At 53.9% G+C, this 18250-nt stretch overlaps 1 protein-coding gene across 1 annotated transcript; it reads left to right on the forward strand.

Moving 5' to 3' along the window:
* The first annotated feature begins 322 nt into the window (after positions 1 to 322).
* Positions 323 to 16054, forward strand: ADCY6 (adenylate cyclase 6). Its single transcript, XM_008570684.1, has 21 exons — positions 323 to 1180; positions 4769 to 4918; positions 5283 to 5404; positions 5498 to 5609; positions 5780 to 5907; positions 6412 to 6570; positions 6649 to 6790; positions 6910 to 7038; positions 7296 to 7321; positions 7544 to 7691; positions 7952 to 8049; positions 8228 to 8315; positions 8489 to 8605; positions 8887 to 9045; positions 9349 to 9527; positions 10537 to 10572; positions 10656 to 10785; positions 11103 to 11366; positions 12165 to 12369; positions 13186 to 13310; positions 13532 to 16054. Exons 1-21 carry the CDS (start codon positions 323 to 325, stop codon positions 13655 to 13657), a joined length of 3501 nt encoding a protein of 1166 aa, XP_008568906.1. The 3' UTR covers positions 13658 to 16054.
* The last annotated feature ends 2196 nt before the right edge of the window (positions 16055 to 18250 follow it).

Here is an 18250-nt window from a genome sequence, read left to right on the forward strand (position 1 = left end):
GACCACCAAGAAATCAGGGCCTTTTAGGGAAGGGGTAAAATTTTAAATGTACTGGCATTGGGTTTAGACAGATCTGGCTTAGAATCTTGGTTCTTGCACTTACGTGACTGCTCCATCTTGCACAAGTTTCTTTACTTCCCTATGTCTTGGTTTCTTCACCTGTTCAATGTGGATACCATTGCCTACTTCAGTGATTTTATGAGGCTGATGTGTATGAAGTGCTTCGCTTGGCAGTGGGAAGTGCCCAGGTAATGAGCTACTAGTGGTGGCAGTGACCATGACGGTGGTAGTAATGCCATCTCATTCCTTTCCTCCTAGCAGCATGTCGTGGTTTAGTGGCCTCCTGGTTCCCAAAGTGGATGAACGGAAAACAGCTTGGGGTGAACGCAATGGGCAGAAACGTCCGCGCCGGGGGACTCGGGCCAGTGGCTTCTGCACGCCCCGTTATATGAGCTGCCTCCAGGATGCGGAGCCACCCAGCCCTACCCCTGCAGCTCCCCCTCGGTGCCCCTGGCAGGATGAGGCCTTCATCCGGAGGGGTGGCCCAGGCAAGGGCCCGGAGCTGGGGCTGCGGGCAGTGGCCCTGGGCTTTGAGGACACTGAAGTGACAGCAGCAGTTGGGACAGCTGAGGTGGCATCTGCCATGGCACCCAGGGGCCGGCGATCCTGCTGGCGCCGTGTGGCGCAGGTGTTTCAGTCGAAGCAGTTCCGCTCGGCCAAGCTGGAGCGCCTGTACCAGCGGTACTTCTTCCAGATGAACCAGAGCAGCCTCACGCTGCTGATGGCGGTGCTCGTGCTGCTGACAGCTGTGCTGCTGGCCTTCCATGCCGCGCCCACACGCCCTCATCCGGCCTACGTGGCTCTGCTGGCCTGTGCCGCCGCCCTCTTTGTGGCGCTCATGGTGGTGTGTAATCGACACAGCTTCCGCCAGGACTCCATGTGGGTGGTGAGCTACGTGGTGCTGGGCATCCTGGCAGCTGTGCAGGTTGGGGGTGCCCTGGCGGCCAACCCGCACAGCCCCTCTGCAGGCCTCTGGTGCCCCGTGTTCTTTGTCTACATCACCTACACGCTCCTCCCTATCCGCATGCGGGCTGCCGTCCTCAGTGGCCTGGGCCTTTCCACCCTGCATTTGATCTTGGCCTGGCAGCTCAACCGTGGTGACGCCTTCCTGTGGAAGCAGGTGAGTGGTCAGGGAGGTAGGTGTGGAGAGCACCAGGCGGGAATGAGATGGGGAGGGCTTGGTAAGGAAGGCCAGTGAGCTGTGAGTGGAGATGGGGTGCGGGGATGTCTGGCTATATCTGAGAGAAGGGGCAAGAGATGGAAGGCAGGTTTTGGGGGTTGGCTTCCGTTTGGAATCCTGGGCAGAGGGCACTGCTCAGGGGAGGGAGGGCCCCAGGACCCAAGCCTGTCCTCTGTCACCAGGAGCCGCAGTCTCTAGCTCTTTGGGCTGAACCTGCTGAAATAGTACAGCCTATGGAGATGTAACACAGGGCTGGAGGTGGGCGGGATGGTGTTTAGCCCCCGTTCTGGGGCAGGGCTGAGAAGGCAGTGCAGGTGGTATCCAGGCCTTGGCACTCCTGTTCTCAAGTTGGCACCTGAAACTTAGGCCTTGGTGCCACCCCTGAAGAACAGCTCTAGGTGTTGATCTAGAGGGACTGAGCAGGTTTTGGGTGGAGTTGGCATTGGAGGAGTCACCTCCCGTGGACCAAGGGCACATCTGAGAGGACAGAGAAGGTGAAGAGCTGGATCAGTTCTCTCCTGGGCTGGGAGTGGTTTGAATGGGATTGGAATACTGAAGAGAGGAGTGTTAGTGTCTGATCTCATCCCTCCTTCCCCACGCTGGGCACCGGGGGCCTGGCAGCACTGCCTTGAGTTCTCTGCCTGCCCATGAATTGCTGCCTCTGGATTCTGCATGTGTGTGAGGCTCAACAGTGTGGTGCTGAGTGAGAAACAGGGTTGGGCTGTAGGCAGACCTGGCTGTCCAGGAGGCTGCCTTCTTCTCTGTGCATTGCAGACAACTCACTTTGCCTGCCCCAGCCTTAGTTTCCCAGTCTATAAAACTGGGATAAAAATGGTATCTACCTAATGATGTTGCAGTTAGGGCCCCACCCTTTCCCAGAGGGGAGCAGAACTGACAAGGCAGTGTTCTCACATGGGGGCAGCGAGGTGTGAGAAGTGCTGTAGGGGATGGTACCCAGTAAAGGGGCTTTTGAGAAGTCCCTTTCAGAGAGACCTGCCATTTCATGTCATCCCCCTGCCCAGGGTGTCTTCCCTGGCTGGTCTTTCAGGGGCCCGCTGTTGGCATCCTGATCTAGAGTGCTCTCCTCTGTCTTGCTCAGGGTTTCAGGGACCAGCTTCTGCCTTGCCATGGGCTTGTAGCCTATAGCCCACCCTCACCCTACCCACAGAGAGGAAGTTGCCTGGGGCTCCCAGGGTGTGAAGCTGGGTGCTCTGGCGTGATGCCTTTCCCTGTCCAACTTGTTGTGCTCTGGAACAGAGTGTACCTTTTCAAAAGTAACTTTATAGCCCGTTTGTTTGTGGAGCATGTGCCCCTAAGGCACTGTCAGACCTTTTAAAGGGCCAGGTCCTTCTGCCGTTGCTGGCCCCCAGCTTCTCTTCTAGGTTGGCTATCAAGCTGGGCTTTGGGGCTGGACTGCATTCCCTGGGAAGGAGCTTAGAGGTGGTGCTTCTCTTCCCCCTTCCTCTCTGGCCTGCCAGAGGGTGGGTGGGCATCTCTTCCCTGCCCTTAGTTGGCATCGTGCCCAGAGCCAGGCCTGGTGCCTGACTGGGGATGCATAGCCCCAGGGAGGCCAGAACTGTGCCGGCCTGCTGCCTCCCCAAGGGCGCCTGGCAACAGCTCACCTGGTGGGTCTCAGCAGGCACATTTTTGGGGCCATGGAGAAAGTTGCTGCTACCCCTCTGCCAGTCCATAGGGCCAGAGCTGCCCATACAACCTCCTCTGAGTTGAGAAAAATTCCCTGTACCCATTTGGGCCCATGGGTTTCTGGATGGGATGGGGGCTTGTGGCCTCCTTTCAACCCCTTCCCAGATCCAGCCCTACTCATACTCACAGGAAGGAGCCTTCATCTTCCTCTGACCCACTCATCAGACACATGGAGCAGTTTCACCCAGTGACCCAGACCTAGCCTGGAGTCTCCTACACCCTGGTATCCATTTTTTCTCACATTGGGATAGGGGTGTTTGTACAGAGTTATTTCAGTCTCTGATCCCCCTTCCCCTTCCCTCCACCATGACTCATATTTTCCTCTTGGGCTCCTGGGGCCAGGAAGGGAAGTTGCCTGGTTTGCCCCTCCCTTTCTTTCTCCCCCACTGGGGGCTATTCTTAGAAACCCCCAAGGGAGATAGTGTGCCCCTTCTTCACCCCTGCTGCTGGGAGGGGGAGCTCGGCCTAGTCGGTCCTGGGCCAGTGAGCTGGACTGGGAAGGGAAGTTGGAGGCCAGTCCTAGAGGGTCAGAGCTAGAAATGGCTGGGGATCAGCCAGACCTGCCATTCAGTTTTACCTAAGAGAAAACTGAGGTCCCAAAGATTAAGTGAACTGCCCAACTTTGCAGGACTAGTTCTGGTTCAGGGCAGAGCCCAGAACTCTTGGCTTTCAGTTGGTGCTCTTTCCCTCCCTTCTCCCCCAGATCAGAGCCTTGCCATCCAACTTGGGTGGAGCCAAAAGTGCCAGGTTAACCCTTGACTTTCCAGAAACACTGAGGCTGGCTTCCTTTAGACTTGCTCTCCAGCCACTACTACTGATGATGATTGGGGGCTGTACATCCCTAGGGTCAGGGTCCTAGGCATAGGGCCTGGCAGGGTCAAGTGTCAGGGGAGTTATAGCTTGGAGGTGGCCAGGCATGGTGGTACCCCATCCCCAGTTAGGGAAGGTTCTTTGTATCAGTAGAATTGTTGACTCCCAAACCTAGGCTCTGAGACTGGGCCTCAAGAGCTTGTGTCAGTGGATTACGTGGGAATCTTGTAAACCTGGCATGCTCTAGATGGTAAGATTAGGACACAGGCTTTGGAGTCTGACTGTCCTGGACTCAAGGCCCACTCCAGTCACTAACACCTGTGTGATCTTGGCCAAGTTTCTTAGCTTCTCTGTGCCTAGTCCCTCATCTTTAAAATGGGATGTTGTTACCTATTTCATGGAGTTGTAAGAAATACATTAGCCAATGTATAGAAGACACCTATAGAATCCTGGCACATTGTGGGTGTCCAACAAACTAGCTACAGAAATAATAGTGGTAATTACTAAGTATGTAAGGGCAGGGAAGGACTTTAGAGATCTTCTCATTCCTCCTCTTTGGGTCATAGATATGCAAACAGGCCCAGAGAGATGAGGTGACTCGTCCTGGGTCACTCACACAGGAGGGTGTAGTCAGGTCTCCTGGGTCCTGTCCTGTAAGGAGAACCACATGCAGAAAGAGCAGCATTTGTCTTTTGTTTGGGGTGTGTGTGGGGCAGGAGATCATAGGGTGCTGGGGCTGGGCCCCATGACCTACCTGGTCCTAGTTGGTGCTTCTCCTCCCAGAAACTGTGAAAGGATCTCATTTCTAGTCATGGAGCGATTTGGGCAGAATGCTGGGATCTGGGGTCCTGTGGGGAATGGGAGAGATTTATTGCAGGGGTGGGGACAGACAGGTGCAGGACCCTAGCTTCCTTCCCAAAGGTGCATGTCCACAGAGAGTCTAGCAGGTTGCGCACATGTTTGTGGGAGTGGGGTGGGTGTAGTCACCTGTCTGCCTCTGCCACCCTCCTGCAGCTTGGTGCCAACGTGCTGCTGTTCCTCTGCACCAATGTCATTGGCATCTGCACACACTACCCGGCTGAGGTGTCTCAGCGACAGGCCTTTCAGGAGACCCGCGGTTACATCCAGGCCCGGTTGCACCTGCAGCATGAGAATCGGCAGCAGGTGGGGGCTGCTTTTTCTGACCAGGGCCTTCCCCTACCTCACCTCAAAATAACTTGCAGATTGGATCCACTGCTTTATCGAACTCTGTGGAACACAGTGTGAATGGTTTCCCTGCATTGCGCACCACAGAGGCCCTGTAACGCTGGGGTTCTGTCCTGACTGGGTGTAGGAGGGAGTGGACAGGAGTACATCTGGGAGATTGAATGGGGGGTGGTCAGAGAGGGCTTCGATGGGGCTATAGTCCCGAATGGAAGCTCAGGTCTCCAGAGAGGTCTGGGAGGGCTCTGGGCATATGGAGGGACCAGGAGGGATCGAAATGTGAGGCTAAGAGGATAGTGGTGCCCTGTTGGAACCATTGGTCTAGGAGCGGCTGCTGCTGTCCGTGTTGCCCCAGCATGTTGCCATGGAGATGAAGGAAGACATCAACACAAAAAAAGAAGACATGATGTTCCACAAGATCTACATCCAGAAGCATGACAATGTCAGGTAGGGTGGGGGTGGGAGGATGCCAAGATGGGTGGGGAGTCTGAGAGTCTTTGGGGGTTACATGGCTCCTCCGTCCTCTGCTGTTGTCCACAGCATCCTGTTTGCAGACATTGAGGGCTTCACCAGCCTGGCATCCCAGTGTACCGCACAGGAGCTGGTCATGACCCTGAATGAGCTCTTTGCCCGGTTTGACAAGCTGGCTGCGGTGAGGGTGCTGGGACTCGGGGGCGGTACCGATCATGGTGAGAGTACAGCTTTGCTGGTGGCAGTTGGGGGCACAGGGGGAGGTGGAGTCTGCAGTGAGGGTCGTGGGTCAGCAGGCTAAGTGGGCAAGAGAGTAAAGGTGACCCTTTGCTTCAACTCTTCTTCTTTCAGGAAAATCACTGCCTGAGGATCAAGATCTTAGGAGACTGTTACTATTGTGTGTCAGGGCTGCCGGAGGCCCGGGCAGACCATGCCCACTGCTGTGTGGAGATGGGGGTGGACATGATTGAGGCCATCTCGTAAGCAGTGCCCCATCCCCAGGCTTCCTGGAACTGTGGGTGCCCCAGACTGCTCCTCCTCTTTGATGTATCCTCAGGAATTTTCCTCAGTCTTGGCTGTTTCTCGTCTTTGAGATCTGTCTATCACTAGGGAGGGGAATGGTTCTTTCTCCAACCTGCAAAAAGACCCATGTGTACCTTAGACTCCAGCCAGCCTGGATGGGGTGGGGGTAGCCGGGGTGGTTCGGGGATTTGGGCTGGAGAGAATGCCAGTTGAGCAGGCCAGAGTTGAGCACAGTGATTCCTTCTCTGCTAGCTGGTTCCACAAGATGCTGCTGGGTCCCTGCTGGTGGACACAGTTCTCAAACTGTTGTTCTTGAGCCTCATGCAGCCCTCTGCCCACTGTGTTCCGGTCCCCTGCATCCGGGTCTGTCCTTGCCCACTAGGCTCCAAGGGGAGCCAAGGCCTGGGCTCTGGGCTGGGGGAGCTGATGCTAGGAGCTGATCTGGAGCTGCATCCCCCCAGGCTGGTGCGTGAGGTGACAGGTGTGAATGTGAACATGCGCGTGGGCATCCACAGCGGGCGTGTGCACTGTGGTGTTCTTGGCCTGCGGAAGTGGCAATTCGATGTGTGGTCCAACGACGTGACCCTGGCCAACCACATGGAGGCAGGGGGCCGGGCCGGGTGAGTGGAGGGGTCCAGGCGGTGGGGCATGGGAGCAAGATGGGAGAGCCAGGGTCTCATCTTCCTGGCCCCTCACAGCCGTATCCACATCACTCGGGCCACGCTGCAGTACCTGAATGGGGACTATGAGGTGGAGCCAGGCCGTGGTGGTGAGCGCAATGCATATCTCAAGGAACAGCACATCGAGACCTTCCTCATCCTGGGCGCCAGCCAGAAACGGGTCAGGGCCAGGGCAGGGCTATGGGGAGGGGCAGGCAGGAAGAGGGACAAATAAAGAGGGAGCAGACAAAGGCTTTTTCGGGCCCCTCTTCTGAGCCTGTCCCCGTGCTGCCTGCACAGAAAGAGGAGAAGGCCATGCTGGCCAAGCTGCAGCGGACACGGGCTAACTCCATGGAAGGGCTGGTGCCACGCTGGGTGCCTGACCGTGCCTTCTCCCGTACCAAGGACTCCAAGGCTTTCCGTCAGATGGTGAGGGACCCTCAACACTAGGACCTGGGGCTTCACTTTCTTGTCTCCCTCAGTGCTCTGTGTCCCTCTCCTCTGCTGAGGCTGCCACTTCTACATATGCTTTCTGGTATTGGGGGCAGGAGAGATAATTTCAACCCGGGGCCCCAGATCCCCCAAAGTATATGGTGTGGATACCCTCAGCACAGTGTTGGGATGGGGGAAGAGACTGCAGAGGTGAAGGTGGTCCGCCCTTTAGCTTACTCCCTCTCTTTCTTCAGGGTATTGATGATTCCAGCAAAGACAAGTAAGTCAGGTTATTGAAGAGAGGGAAGGGAGGGAGGAGGCACTTGCACCCTGGGATAGGGCTGTGGGGAGCTGAGATCCCCCTCTCTCCGGGACCTGAGATGTGTGGGAGTAGGAGCCACACACAGGCTCACACCCCTTCCCTTGGGTGCTGCCCTTCCCCTCTCATTGCCTCTTACTGGCAATGCTCATGCATCTGGTGAAGCCATATTCCCTGCCTCAGCCGGGGCGCCCAAGATGCCCTGAACCCTGAGGATGAGGTAGATGAGTTCCTGGGCCGTGCCATTGATGCCCGCAGCATCGACCAGCTGCGCAAGGACCATGTGCGCCGGTTCCTGCTCACCTTCCAGAGAGAGGATCTTGAGAAGAAGGTTTGAGGGGTACAAGGGCAGAAGGACAAGAGCTGGGGAGAGGGGCAGGTCCAGGCAGTGAAGGCTGAGCACAGGTGAGGGAGCAGGAGAAGAGTTTGGGGGATGGGGAGGGGACCACAGAGTCGGGTGGAGATTCATATCAATTGGGCCAGCTGCTTCTCCTCCCCCTTGGGGCCCCTGGTGGTTCTGTGCCCTGCCCTTGCTGTCCCTGCCTCCGCCAGGGTAGGGCCCAGCGCCCAGCTCAGCCTCCTCTTCCTCAGTACTCACGGAAGGTGGATCGCCGCTTTGGAGCCTATGTCGCCTGTGCCCTGTTGGTCTTCTGCTTCATCTGCTTCATCCAGCTCCTCGTCTTCCCACAGTGAGAGCCCTGCCCCTCCTCACTCGGCGTCTCTCTCCTCCACCACTTGACAGAACCTTCCTAAACACCCACACAAGCTCACAGTCCGTGGAGCATGCACCCCTGCCTGTTCTGGGGGGTGGGACATGGATGCCCAGATCTTCTAGAGCAACATTTCCTTGTCCCTGTTCTGCCCTAGCTCAACCCTGATGCTTGGGATCTATGCCAGTATCTTCCTGCTGTTGCTGATCACTGTGCTGATCTGTGCCCTGTACTCCTGTGGTTCTGTATGTAGGGGTCTTCCTGGGCTGTTGGGGGGGGCAGGCTGGACTAGGGGCAGGGAGGGGTCACACAAGAGAAAGGGAGGAGAAGGTCATGTCGCTCCTGCTGGGCCCATCCCTGGTTGGCCTTCCTCCTTGGCTGACATGGCCTCCAACGCTCATTCTCTTGCTGCCTTCAGCTGTTTCCTAAGGCCCTGCAGCGTCTGTCCCGCAGCATTGTCCGCTCACGGGCACACAGCACGGCGGTTGGCATCTTTTCGGTCCTGCTTGTGTTCACCTCTGCCATTGCCAACATGGTAAGGGGCCAGTGGGAATTCTCCCACTTCTGCTCTGTGCCAAGCATTGCTCTGGGCACTGGGGGTGCAGAGAGGAATAAGGCACATTTTCTGTGCCCAGGGAGCCTACTGTCCCAGAGGAGGGGGAGGCTAACTCCAGTTCTCCCTTGTGGTTCTCCCTACATCTTGTCATCCCTGAGTGAGAATGTTGGCCCCTGGGGTGTAATACACCTGGACATGGCCCTTGTAACCCTTCCCCTCCTTGGTTACCTTGATATAACCCCCACCCCCACCCTTTGCAGTTCACCTGTAACCACACCCCCATACGGACCTGTGCAGCCCGGATGCTAAATTTAACACCCGCCGACATCACCGCCTGCCACCTGCAGCAGCTCAATTACTCTCTGGGCCTGGATGCTCCCCTGTGTGAGGGCACCGCACCCATCTGCAGCTTCCCTGAGGTGTCCGAGCAGTGTTCAGGTGGGGGGTGGGGGGTGGGGCATGTCCTGGCACAGTTATTGGCCCCTCTGTGCCAGGCCTGGTGATGGGCCCTGGGGACCTAGGAGCTCACCAGTGTCCCCAACTCTAGGAGCAGTCAGGGGCCCTGGTGTGGTGTAGGGGCTGGGCACGGACAGTGAAGGATATTGGGGTTTGAGGGATGTAGATGGGAGGTTAGGTCAGGCAGGAGAGCACAGGCCTCTTCCTGCCCTGGGATGCCATGGCCTCTGCCTTCACCCAACACTACCTCTGCCATTGCCCCTCAGTATTTCGTCGGAAACATGTTGCTGAGTCTCTTGGCCAGCTCTGTCTTCCTACATATCAGCAGCATCGGGAAGTTGGCCATGATCTTTGTCTTGGGGCTCATCTATTTGGTGCTGCTTCTGCTGGGTCCCCCAGCCACCATCTTTGACAACTATGACCTGCTGCTTGGCGTTCATGGCTTGTGAGTTTATCGTCAGCCCCTTTAATACCCCAGGAACCTCCTTGACCCTGTTGGGTCACTGGGAGACTCTCTGGTGCCCAAGCCCCTTGTGCCCTTGGAATGCCATGACTCATCTGTGTGGGAAAAGGAAGAGATGGAGGAGCTCCCATCATGGGACCCCAAATAGTTACCCCAGTGAAATCCCAGTCCTGAGAAATCCCTGTGACTTTAGGCTAGACATTAAAAAAAATCCCTCTCGCATTTGCACAGTGCTTTCATACCCACTGTCTTAACCACCTATGGGTCATATGCTTGACGTCAGAATCCTGGCTAGGAACCAAAACTTTTGACTCCTATTTGAGGGCTCTGCCTGAGACACCATACAGGCTTTGCCTCTGCAAAATCCCACATATTGTGATATATGGCCATAGCTTGTTGTGGTAGAAAAAACCTCTGGAGTCTGGTGGGTTTGAATCCCTGCTCTGATGGTCCTTAACTATGTGACTTTGGACAGGTGAGTTAACTTTTCTGCTCTTCAATTTCCTCATCTGTAAAATGGCAGTACCACCTAAATCACAGGGTAGTTGTAAAGATTATAGTAACTAACCCTTACTGAAGGCTTAGTGTGACTTTGGACAGGTGAGTTAACTTTTCTGCTCTTCAATTTCCTCATCTGTAAAATGGCATTACCACCTAAATCACAGGGTAGTTGTAAAGATTATAGTAACTAACCCTTACTGAAGGCTTACTGCTTCCAGGTACTGTGTCAATAAGCCTTTTACCAGCATTATTTAGATCTGACACCTGTTTTACTGATGAGGAAACAGAGAGTTAAGCAACTTGTCCCAGGCCACATAGCTGGTAAGTAAAGGAGCCACTAGGAGTAGAGGTAATTAATATAAGTAAAAGTCCTGGTCCATTGCCTGTCTTAGGGTTTGTGCTCAGTAAATGCAGTCTGTCTCCCTTTCCATGCTCCTGCTCAGCAACTCAGGAAGCACTGATGACTTTGTCTCTTGTATCTTCTTGCCAGGGCTTCCTCCAATGAAACCTTTGATGGGCTGGACTGGTAAGTGAGGGCTCTGGGGCAGCAAATGGTAGGGCTGCCAAATGCCTCCTTCAGACACCCAGCATGTCTCCACTTACCCTCAGCCCAGCTGCAGGGAGGGTGGCACTCAAATATATGACTCCTGTGATTCTGCTGGTATTTGCGCTGGCGCTGTATCTGCATGCCCAGCAGGTGGAGTCGACTGCCCGCCTGGACTTCCTCTGGAAACTGCAGGTGACTGGTGGTCCTTTGGGGGAGGGGGAGGAACCTAGGGGCAGAGCATGGGCCAAGCCGAAATGCATCTCCTGCTAGCTGGCTAAGGCTCAGGCCACCCTAGGCCACCCTGGCTCCATGTCTTCTCTGTGCCCATCCCCTATCCCCTGCCCCATCCTGTGCCTGCCCCGTTCACCCCTTTGCCTGTTCTTTAGGCCTCATCTGTCCGTGCCTTTCTTCCTCCACGTGATTCCCTCAGATGCCCATCTCCAGGCCTTGGCCACTACACCCAGCCCTTGTGAATGCTGGGCAATAGGTGACGGGTATGGTGTCCACAGGCAACAGGAGAGAAGGAGGAGATGGAGGAGCTCCAGGCATACAACCGGCGGCTGCTGCATAACATTCTGCCCAAGGATGTGGCTGCCCACTTCCTGGCCCGGGAACGCCGCAATGATGAGCTCTACTATCAGTCATGTGAGTGTGTGGCTGTTATGTTTGCCTCCATTGCCAACTTCTCTGAGTTCTATGTGGAGCTGGAGGCAAACAATGAGGGCGTCGAGTGCCTGCGGCTGCTCAACGAGATCATCGCTGACTTTGATGAGGTACTTGTCCAGTCGGCTGGTGCTGGCAGACACTGGGAGGACTTGGGGGGCTCAGGGCATGGAGAGAACTGTGGATGAGAAGGCCAGGATTGGGGTGGGGTGGTATTGGGAGGAGGAAAGGAGATTTGATGGGATCCAGAGATGTCAGAGGTGGTAGGGGTAAGGGTAGGTACAGTGGAGGCAGGGACAGTAACCCATGCAGGTGTCAGAGGCAGCAAGGATGTCAGCCCCGGTGGGGCAGGGTCATCATTGTTGGGGATGAGGACATGAATATCTGTGTGGGGACAGGATAGATACCAGGTGGATGTCACTGAAGAAGGCAGCAGTCTGTGGATAGGGATCAAGCAAGCAACGTGGTCACCTGAATAGAGAAAATGGAAGCAAAATGTGAGGAAGTATTCAGAGTATCCAGGTCAGGAATGGGCCATCCACTGTTCTGGAGGGAAGTCACTTCCTCACTCTGGGACTCATTTCCCCAAAAGGTGAGGGCTGGAATGATTAAGTACTTAATAGCCCTCTGTGGTTCTGTGAATGAGCTATTGAAGTTGACCTTCTGAAGCTGTATGCCCAAGTCCTGGCCTGGGGTCCTGGACTGCCTGTTTTCCAGACGGCTGTCTGTTTTCCAGCTCCTCAGTCCTGCATGTGGCAGCAGCTGGAAGGCATTCATTTTCTAAAAGAAGGGGAGCTCCTGAGACAGGGAAGTGGGGGAGGGAGCCAAGGCATAGTAAGCAATGAGTGTTGGGGCAGGGCTGGATCTGGCCTCTTTGTCTTGACAACCAGGTCCCCTGTGTTGTCCAGATCATCAGCGAGGAGCGGTTCCGGCAGCTGGAGAAGATCAAGACAATTGGTAGCACCTACATGGCTGCCTCTGGGCTGAATGCCAGCACCTATGATCAGGTGGGCCGCTCCCACATCACTGCCCTGGCTGACTACGCCATGCGGCTCATGGAGCAGATGAAGCACATCAATGAGCACTCCTTCAACAATTTCCAGATGAAGATTGGTGAGAGGGCCTGGTTGCTTGGCAGGTGTTCCAGGACCATTTCTGGGTGAAGCTGAGGGTTCAGGCTGGGGCGGGATCACACAGTCCCCATCATGGATCTTGCTGGTTTTCCTTCCCTCCCACCTTCTGTATCAAGTCTGACCCAAAGAACAGAGAGCATTTACTGTGGACCTTCTATGTGCTAGACACTGTCCTAGCCATTTTTGAGCACATTTTAATCCTGTTATCCCCTTTTATAGATAAAGAGACTGACTCAGAGAGATTAAATAACTCGCCCAAGGTCAAGCAACTAGTAAGTGGCTAAGCTGGGATTCTAAACCAGGTTTATATAAACTCCAATACCTATGTCCTTATCTATGGCCAGTCTGACCAGAGGCACTTCCTCTCAGATGAACTGGTGGATGGGAGTGGTTAATAGCATGGGTTTTGGAGTCAGACTGTCTGGTTTGAATTCTGGCTGCTCCATCTACTGGCTCACTTAGTAAGTCACCTAACTTCTGTAAGCTTCAGTTACCTTATCTGTAAAATGGGAATAATATTTTCAGAAGTGTTGAGAGGATGAAACAATGTGAAATGCTTACAGAGTGGTTGGCATAGAACAAGCGCTTGTTAGATTAGCTTCTGTTATAGCATAGCTGTCTTGGCTCAGGGAAGCTCCTCAGCTGATGTGCCCAGATCTTCCATCTTTTACAACCAGGAGACCTGTCCCTTTTCCGCTTTTTTCTCTAGGTCCTTCTAAAGTTGCCAGGAGGTGAAATGACTCCCTAGACTGACACTGGAGCATCCACTAGTCTTTTTCTCTTCTCCCAATCTCAGGGCTGAACATGGGCCCAGTCGTGGCAGGCGTCATTGGGGCTCGGAAGCCACAGTATGACATCTGGGGGAACACAGTGAATGTCTCTAGCCGTATGGACAGCACAGGGGTCCCTGACCGAATCCAGGTGAGGGGGATGTGAGCAGAGGCTGGGAGGTGTGTGGGTCCTATGGGCTTCCACAGGTTTCTCTCTGCAGTCTGCTAGGACAGGGGTAGGGTGGCAGTGTTCTGTGGTTGGTGGGACGGGGATTGGGGAAGGGGAGCTAGCTTGACTAAAGAATCCCTGGGCCCCTCCAAATGCAACAGGAAGGATTCCAGGCTAAGCAGACTCCCCTCCCACTCCCCCAGGTGACCACGGACCTGTACCAGGTTCTAGCTGCCAAGGGCTACCAGCTGGAGTGTCGAGGGGTGGTCAAGGTGAAGGGCAAGGGGGAGATGACCACCTACTTCCTCAATGGGGGCCCCAGCAGTTAGCAGGGCCCAGCTACAAATTCAGCTAAAGGGATCAAGGTGGGCATTGAGTGGACTATGTGCCTGCTGGGTGGAGCTGTGGCAGGGGGCGCTGAGCCTCCAGACCCTGCTGACCACAAAAGGGAACACCCCAGCAGGCTGTGCTTGGACCATGCTCGTCTGCCTTCAGGCTGGTGAATGAAGGGATACCAAGAGGATTATGCAAGTGACTTTCTTTTTTAATTGGGGTAGGGCTGTTCCCTCTCCTTTCTTCCAGCTTTCGGGAGCAGGAGCGGGGCAGCAGCAGAGGCAGGGGGAGCCCTTCTGCCTGAGAGATTAAAATGGCAGCTTGCCATGCCTACTCTTTCCCTGTCTGTCTAGGCAACATGCTCAGGGCTGGGCCCTTCCTTTCCCTCTTTTTCCTGGGAATATTTTGTACAAAGACTGGGGGCAGGCATGAAGAGTGCCTATTCCATGCTTGCCTTTGCTATGCCTGCATCCCCAGCACTGGTCCTGGGCACCCCCTGCCCTGGCCAGGTCTCCCTCTTAGGCACAGGGCAGAGGAGAGAGACACTCTGGAACCCAGCTCTGTCCACATTTCAGGGGAATATTTCCATTTGCCAAATCTTAGTCCCATTATCTGTCCCCAAAGGGGAACAAAGGGACCTCTGACAGCTCAGATCTATCCCCAGTTCCTGAACGCTCCAGGGAAAGGGGTGTCTGGCCTCATTGGTACTGTGAAAATGCCCAGCCAGAGAGCAAGCACGTGTGTGGGGATGTCAGAAGATCAGGAGCTGGAAGTTCACCTGCAGGAGCCAAAGAAAGCAGGCCCACCTGGGAGGGGGGTGGTGCCAGATTCCAATCTGAGGGCCCCAATGTGGTCAGGATCAGGTCACTCTGCCCCCGCACTCTCTTGCTGTTGCTGGCAAGGGGCATGCACCATCTCTACCCCTTCTGTTGCCAAATAGAAAAGGATCAGGGCATAGAGGAAGATGACCCTGATCTCAAACCTGTCCTCCCAAGCCTCTGGCACTTGGGAGGGCCTGTGTGTTTGTGTAACCGTGTGCATGTTGGTCTTTGTGTGCATATCTGTTTTCCAGGTCTGTGTATGTCCTTGTGCTCCTGATCCTCAGCTCTCCACCCCGGGTTGCTTCTCTCCTGTGGGCCTCTGTCTCCTGGGAATAAGGCAGGGTTTCCTATTTCAAGGGATGTAGAGAGATACCCAGGTTGCACAGGAGTGGGATGGGGTGTGGTAGCAAAGGAAGGGTGGCCATGGGGAGAGGAGTCCTTTTTGTGCCAAATCCCTAAGTGCCATTTGGGGGCCAAGTGTGCAGCATGACTGTCTCCCTGCCTAGGGCAGGGACCCAAGCGCCTGCTTGAGGCCCAGTGCCCCACGCACTTGAACCCACCGAGGTTTGGTAGGCAGAGGTTCAAGAATTTCCTGGGTTCCCCAGCTTGTGTACTGGGATGTGGTATGCTTTGGGACTTGGGGGTAGCATTGGGTCTCTCTGAGGACCCAGGTACTGGTACTAGGGGATGGGGCAGGGGGACCTTAAATCTGGCTTTCCCCAGCCCTCAGTCTGAGTTTAGCATGTTCCTGGCTCCCCAATCCCTGTCGAGCCTGGAAGTGCTGGCAGAAGGGTTAGGAGGTTGGATTCTAGAGTCTGTTCCTATCTTTGCCTTCCTTCTATCCCTTCCCCTGCAACCTCCTTGAATCTGGCCTGAATTAGTTGGTGCCTTGGTTTCTCTGTCTGTACCTATTTAAGCCAGAGGCATTAGTCTGAATTTTGCTTGAAGATCACTTTGTCTTGGAAGTGACTAGAGAGGCAGAGGAGAAACTATCCCTAGAGTTGCTGGGTTTGGGGAATGAAAGGGGCAGGTAGTGCTCTTGCCCTTCCTCATGCCCCTTCTGATGCCAACTCCCTGCAGAGGCCTAGTTTCTGGCTCAGTACTGCCTGCCTTGGGGGATCTTCAAGCATCAAACAAATGGATCATCAGGTACTTCATTAGCCAAGGTAGAAGGAGGGGAAAAGACTAGTTGGCCCAGAGAGGAAATCAACTCCCTTTCCCCCAGCCATATCTCTGGTTAGGAAGGGACTGCTTGGTGGCCATGGGGTGGGGGTGAGGATGAAATTAGACCACAGTAGGAAGACCTCAGCCTTGGGTGACTTATCTCTGCTTCTTGCCAGGTGGGAGGGGCCTGTCCACATGCTGGCTCCCTGTACCACAGTGCCAGCCATGCTCTTCCCCTGGGCTACCACTGCCCTTTCCTCACCAGTTGGTGAGGGAGCCAGGGGATAGGCCATGGGCTTTGGTTTTATAATGTAACCACTGTGGGAGGGAGGGGAGTGTGGTGTACCATGTATTTCAGTGAAATATTTAATATATTTAAATATCAATAAAATCAAACTCTTTGTAAAATCCCTGTTCTCTGCAGTTGTTCTGGGCCCTGGGTTGGGTCAGAAGTGGCAGAGCCTGGTGCAGGGCACCATGGGCCCCTCTCTCTGGTCAGAGGGCTTCCTGTGGCTTTCTCCCTCCAAAAGTGAAGCTGCAGTGTCTTCAGAGAACATGACTACTCTGGGCCCTTCAGCATCATGTGGAACAGTGTATGTCTTCCCAGATTTGTTACTCTGACCCCTGCCATGCATGAGGTCATGACCTCTGCAGTTGTCTTTCCAGGACCTTGGCCCCTCTCAAACCTCTCCCATCAAGGTCTGGCCTCTTCAGGAATCTGTCACACACCTGCTCTCCCAGGAATCTGGGCATTGGAATAACCCTCCTCCCCAACTTCAGTACACACAAGTGACTTTTAGTCCAATCTGTTTACTCTCCTTTCTTGATCCCCTCCGCCCATCAGTCAGACATCTGGACTGCAACACTTCCCTCTTCCCCCTCTTTGCATTCCCTTTCACAGTCCATCTTGCCCTTCTGTAACCACATCCTCCTCAATATAGACTGAAGTTTCTGTCATTGAGAATAGAATGATCCATAAACCTGAAAAGGAGAGAGAGGGTCTTAAATTCAGCCAGGCCAGGCCAGAGAGTGGGGTGTTCTTAAAAATAGCCTCCAAGACTACCTCAGGGCAGAAGGGGAAGGGGGAGTGATGAAGAAGCAGGGCTGCCAATGGGGTGGTGGTTGGAGGCGGGGGGAAGGCAGCAATGAAGAGAGTGGAAATATCCCCGGGCTCCCACTAGAATGCTATACACACTCATCTTGTGCCTGCTCAGAAGTCATAATTGTGGGCCGGCCTGTGGCTCACTCGGGAGAGTGTGGTGCCGATAACACCAAGGCCATGGGTTCGGATACCATGTAGGGATGGCCGGTTAGCTCACTGGGTGAGCGTGGTGCTGACAACACCAAGTCAAGGGTTAAGATCCCCTTACCTGTCATCTTTAAAAAGTCATAATTGCAAGGCAAAACACAAAGACGTGTGCTGACAACACCAAGTCAAGGGTTAAGATCCCCTTACCTGTCATCTTTTAAAAAAAAAGTCATAATTGCAAGGCAAAACACAAAGACGTAGACAACAAATCTCTAACTCCTTTGAATGCCACCACTGCCCAGATTCTGGGGCTAGCTTTCCCTGGTGGAACCCAAACCTCTCCTTCTATTCCCTAACTCTGAGCAGAGATGAAATAGTCTAAGGATTTAAGTGAGGAGAGAGAGTACTTCCCTTGGTCTCCACACCCTAACCCCTCCTAGCCTAACCTGGTCATTGGGCTTTTGATGAGACAGTGGCGTGGGCTCTGGATCCATGGTGTGGTTTCCTCTGGATGCACTCGGGGATCAGGGGATCGCCAGAAGCTGAAATTCTGAGCATCAGTCAAGGGGATTCTGAAGACCTGATTGGGGACTGAATGGGTTGGGAGAATGACAGATAATCAGATATCTTCAAGTTCTCTGCTTACTTTTCTGCCTCAGGGCAGCAAAAGCCCAGCCCAGCAGCTGGACCTGACCAGGTACTGAGAGGTCCTGAGAATGTGGTCACCACACCCTGCTTCACTTCCGGATTCCAGCTTCTCACACCCTTCATGGTCAGATGAATCTGTCTTGGTTCTTCCTGCTGCTAGTAAACCCATCCCCAAGAAAGCTTTCCCCAAGTGCTAAGATGGTGGAAAACAAGTGGTCAACCCACTTGGGAAATATACAAGATGGGGTTCAATGATTCATAATTTTTCTTTTTTCTGGGCTTAATCATCCTCATTCCCTTCCCTCCTCCGTGAAATAATGCCTTTCTTTGCTCACTCTGGGTAATTCTCAGAAAGTTAAAATGATACCACCTCATGTTTAGATACTGCTGATAGATGTCATTCATCAAGTACCTGTCATGTTCTAGATGTTGTATTAGGTGTTTTTAAAAATTTTGAAATAATATCAGACTTACCTAGATGCTTTTTAAAATAATCATATTTTCACTATTTATTTGGTAAAACCTAATTCTGTCTGTATAAAATTTGTAAATTCTTAAAACTTAGAATTATAGCCTAATATTCTTGTTTGCTATATAGTCTTTATAATTATCTTTAAAAAATTCCTAATGATTGAGTAGATGCTACATATGTGGGATCCGAACCCTCGGCGGGAGCGCCGCTGTGCTCCCAAGCGGCACACTGTAGC

This window comes from Galeopterus variegatus, unplaced genomic scaffold, assembly GCF_000696425.1.
Source record: "Galeopterus variegatus unplaced genomic scaffold, G_variegatus-3.0.2 Scaffold622, whole genome shotgun sequence".
NCBI classification, from domain to species: domain Eukaryota; kingdom Metazoa; phylum Chordata; class Mammalia; order Dermoptera; family Cynocephalidae; genus Galeopterus; species Galeopterus variegatus.

What these genes read in the sequence shown, in the direction of transcription:
- ADCY6 (XM_008570684.1), top strand. Translation starts at nt 323, where the DNA reads ATGTCGTGGTTTAGTGGCCTCCTGGTTCCCAAAGTGGATGAACGGAAA. An exon ending in ACGCCTTCCTGTGGAAGCAG is followed by an intron (nt 1,181 to 4,768) that starts GTGAGTGGTCAG and finishes ACCCTCCTGCAG; the next exon opens with CTTGGTGCCAACGTGCTGCT. An exon ending in TGGGCGCCAGCCAGAAACGG is followed by an intron (nt 6,791 to 6,909) that starts GTCAGGGCCAGG and finishes CTGCCTGCACAG; the next exon opens with AAAGAGGAGAAGGCCATGCT.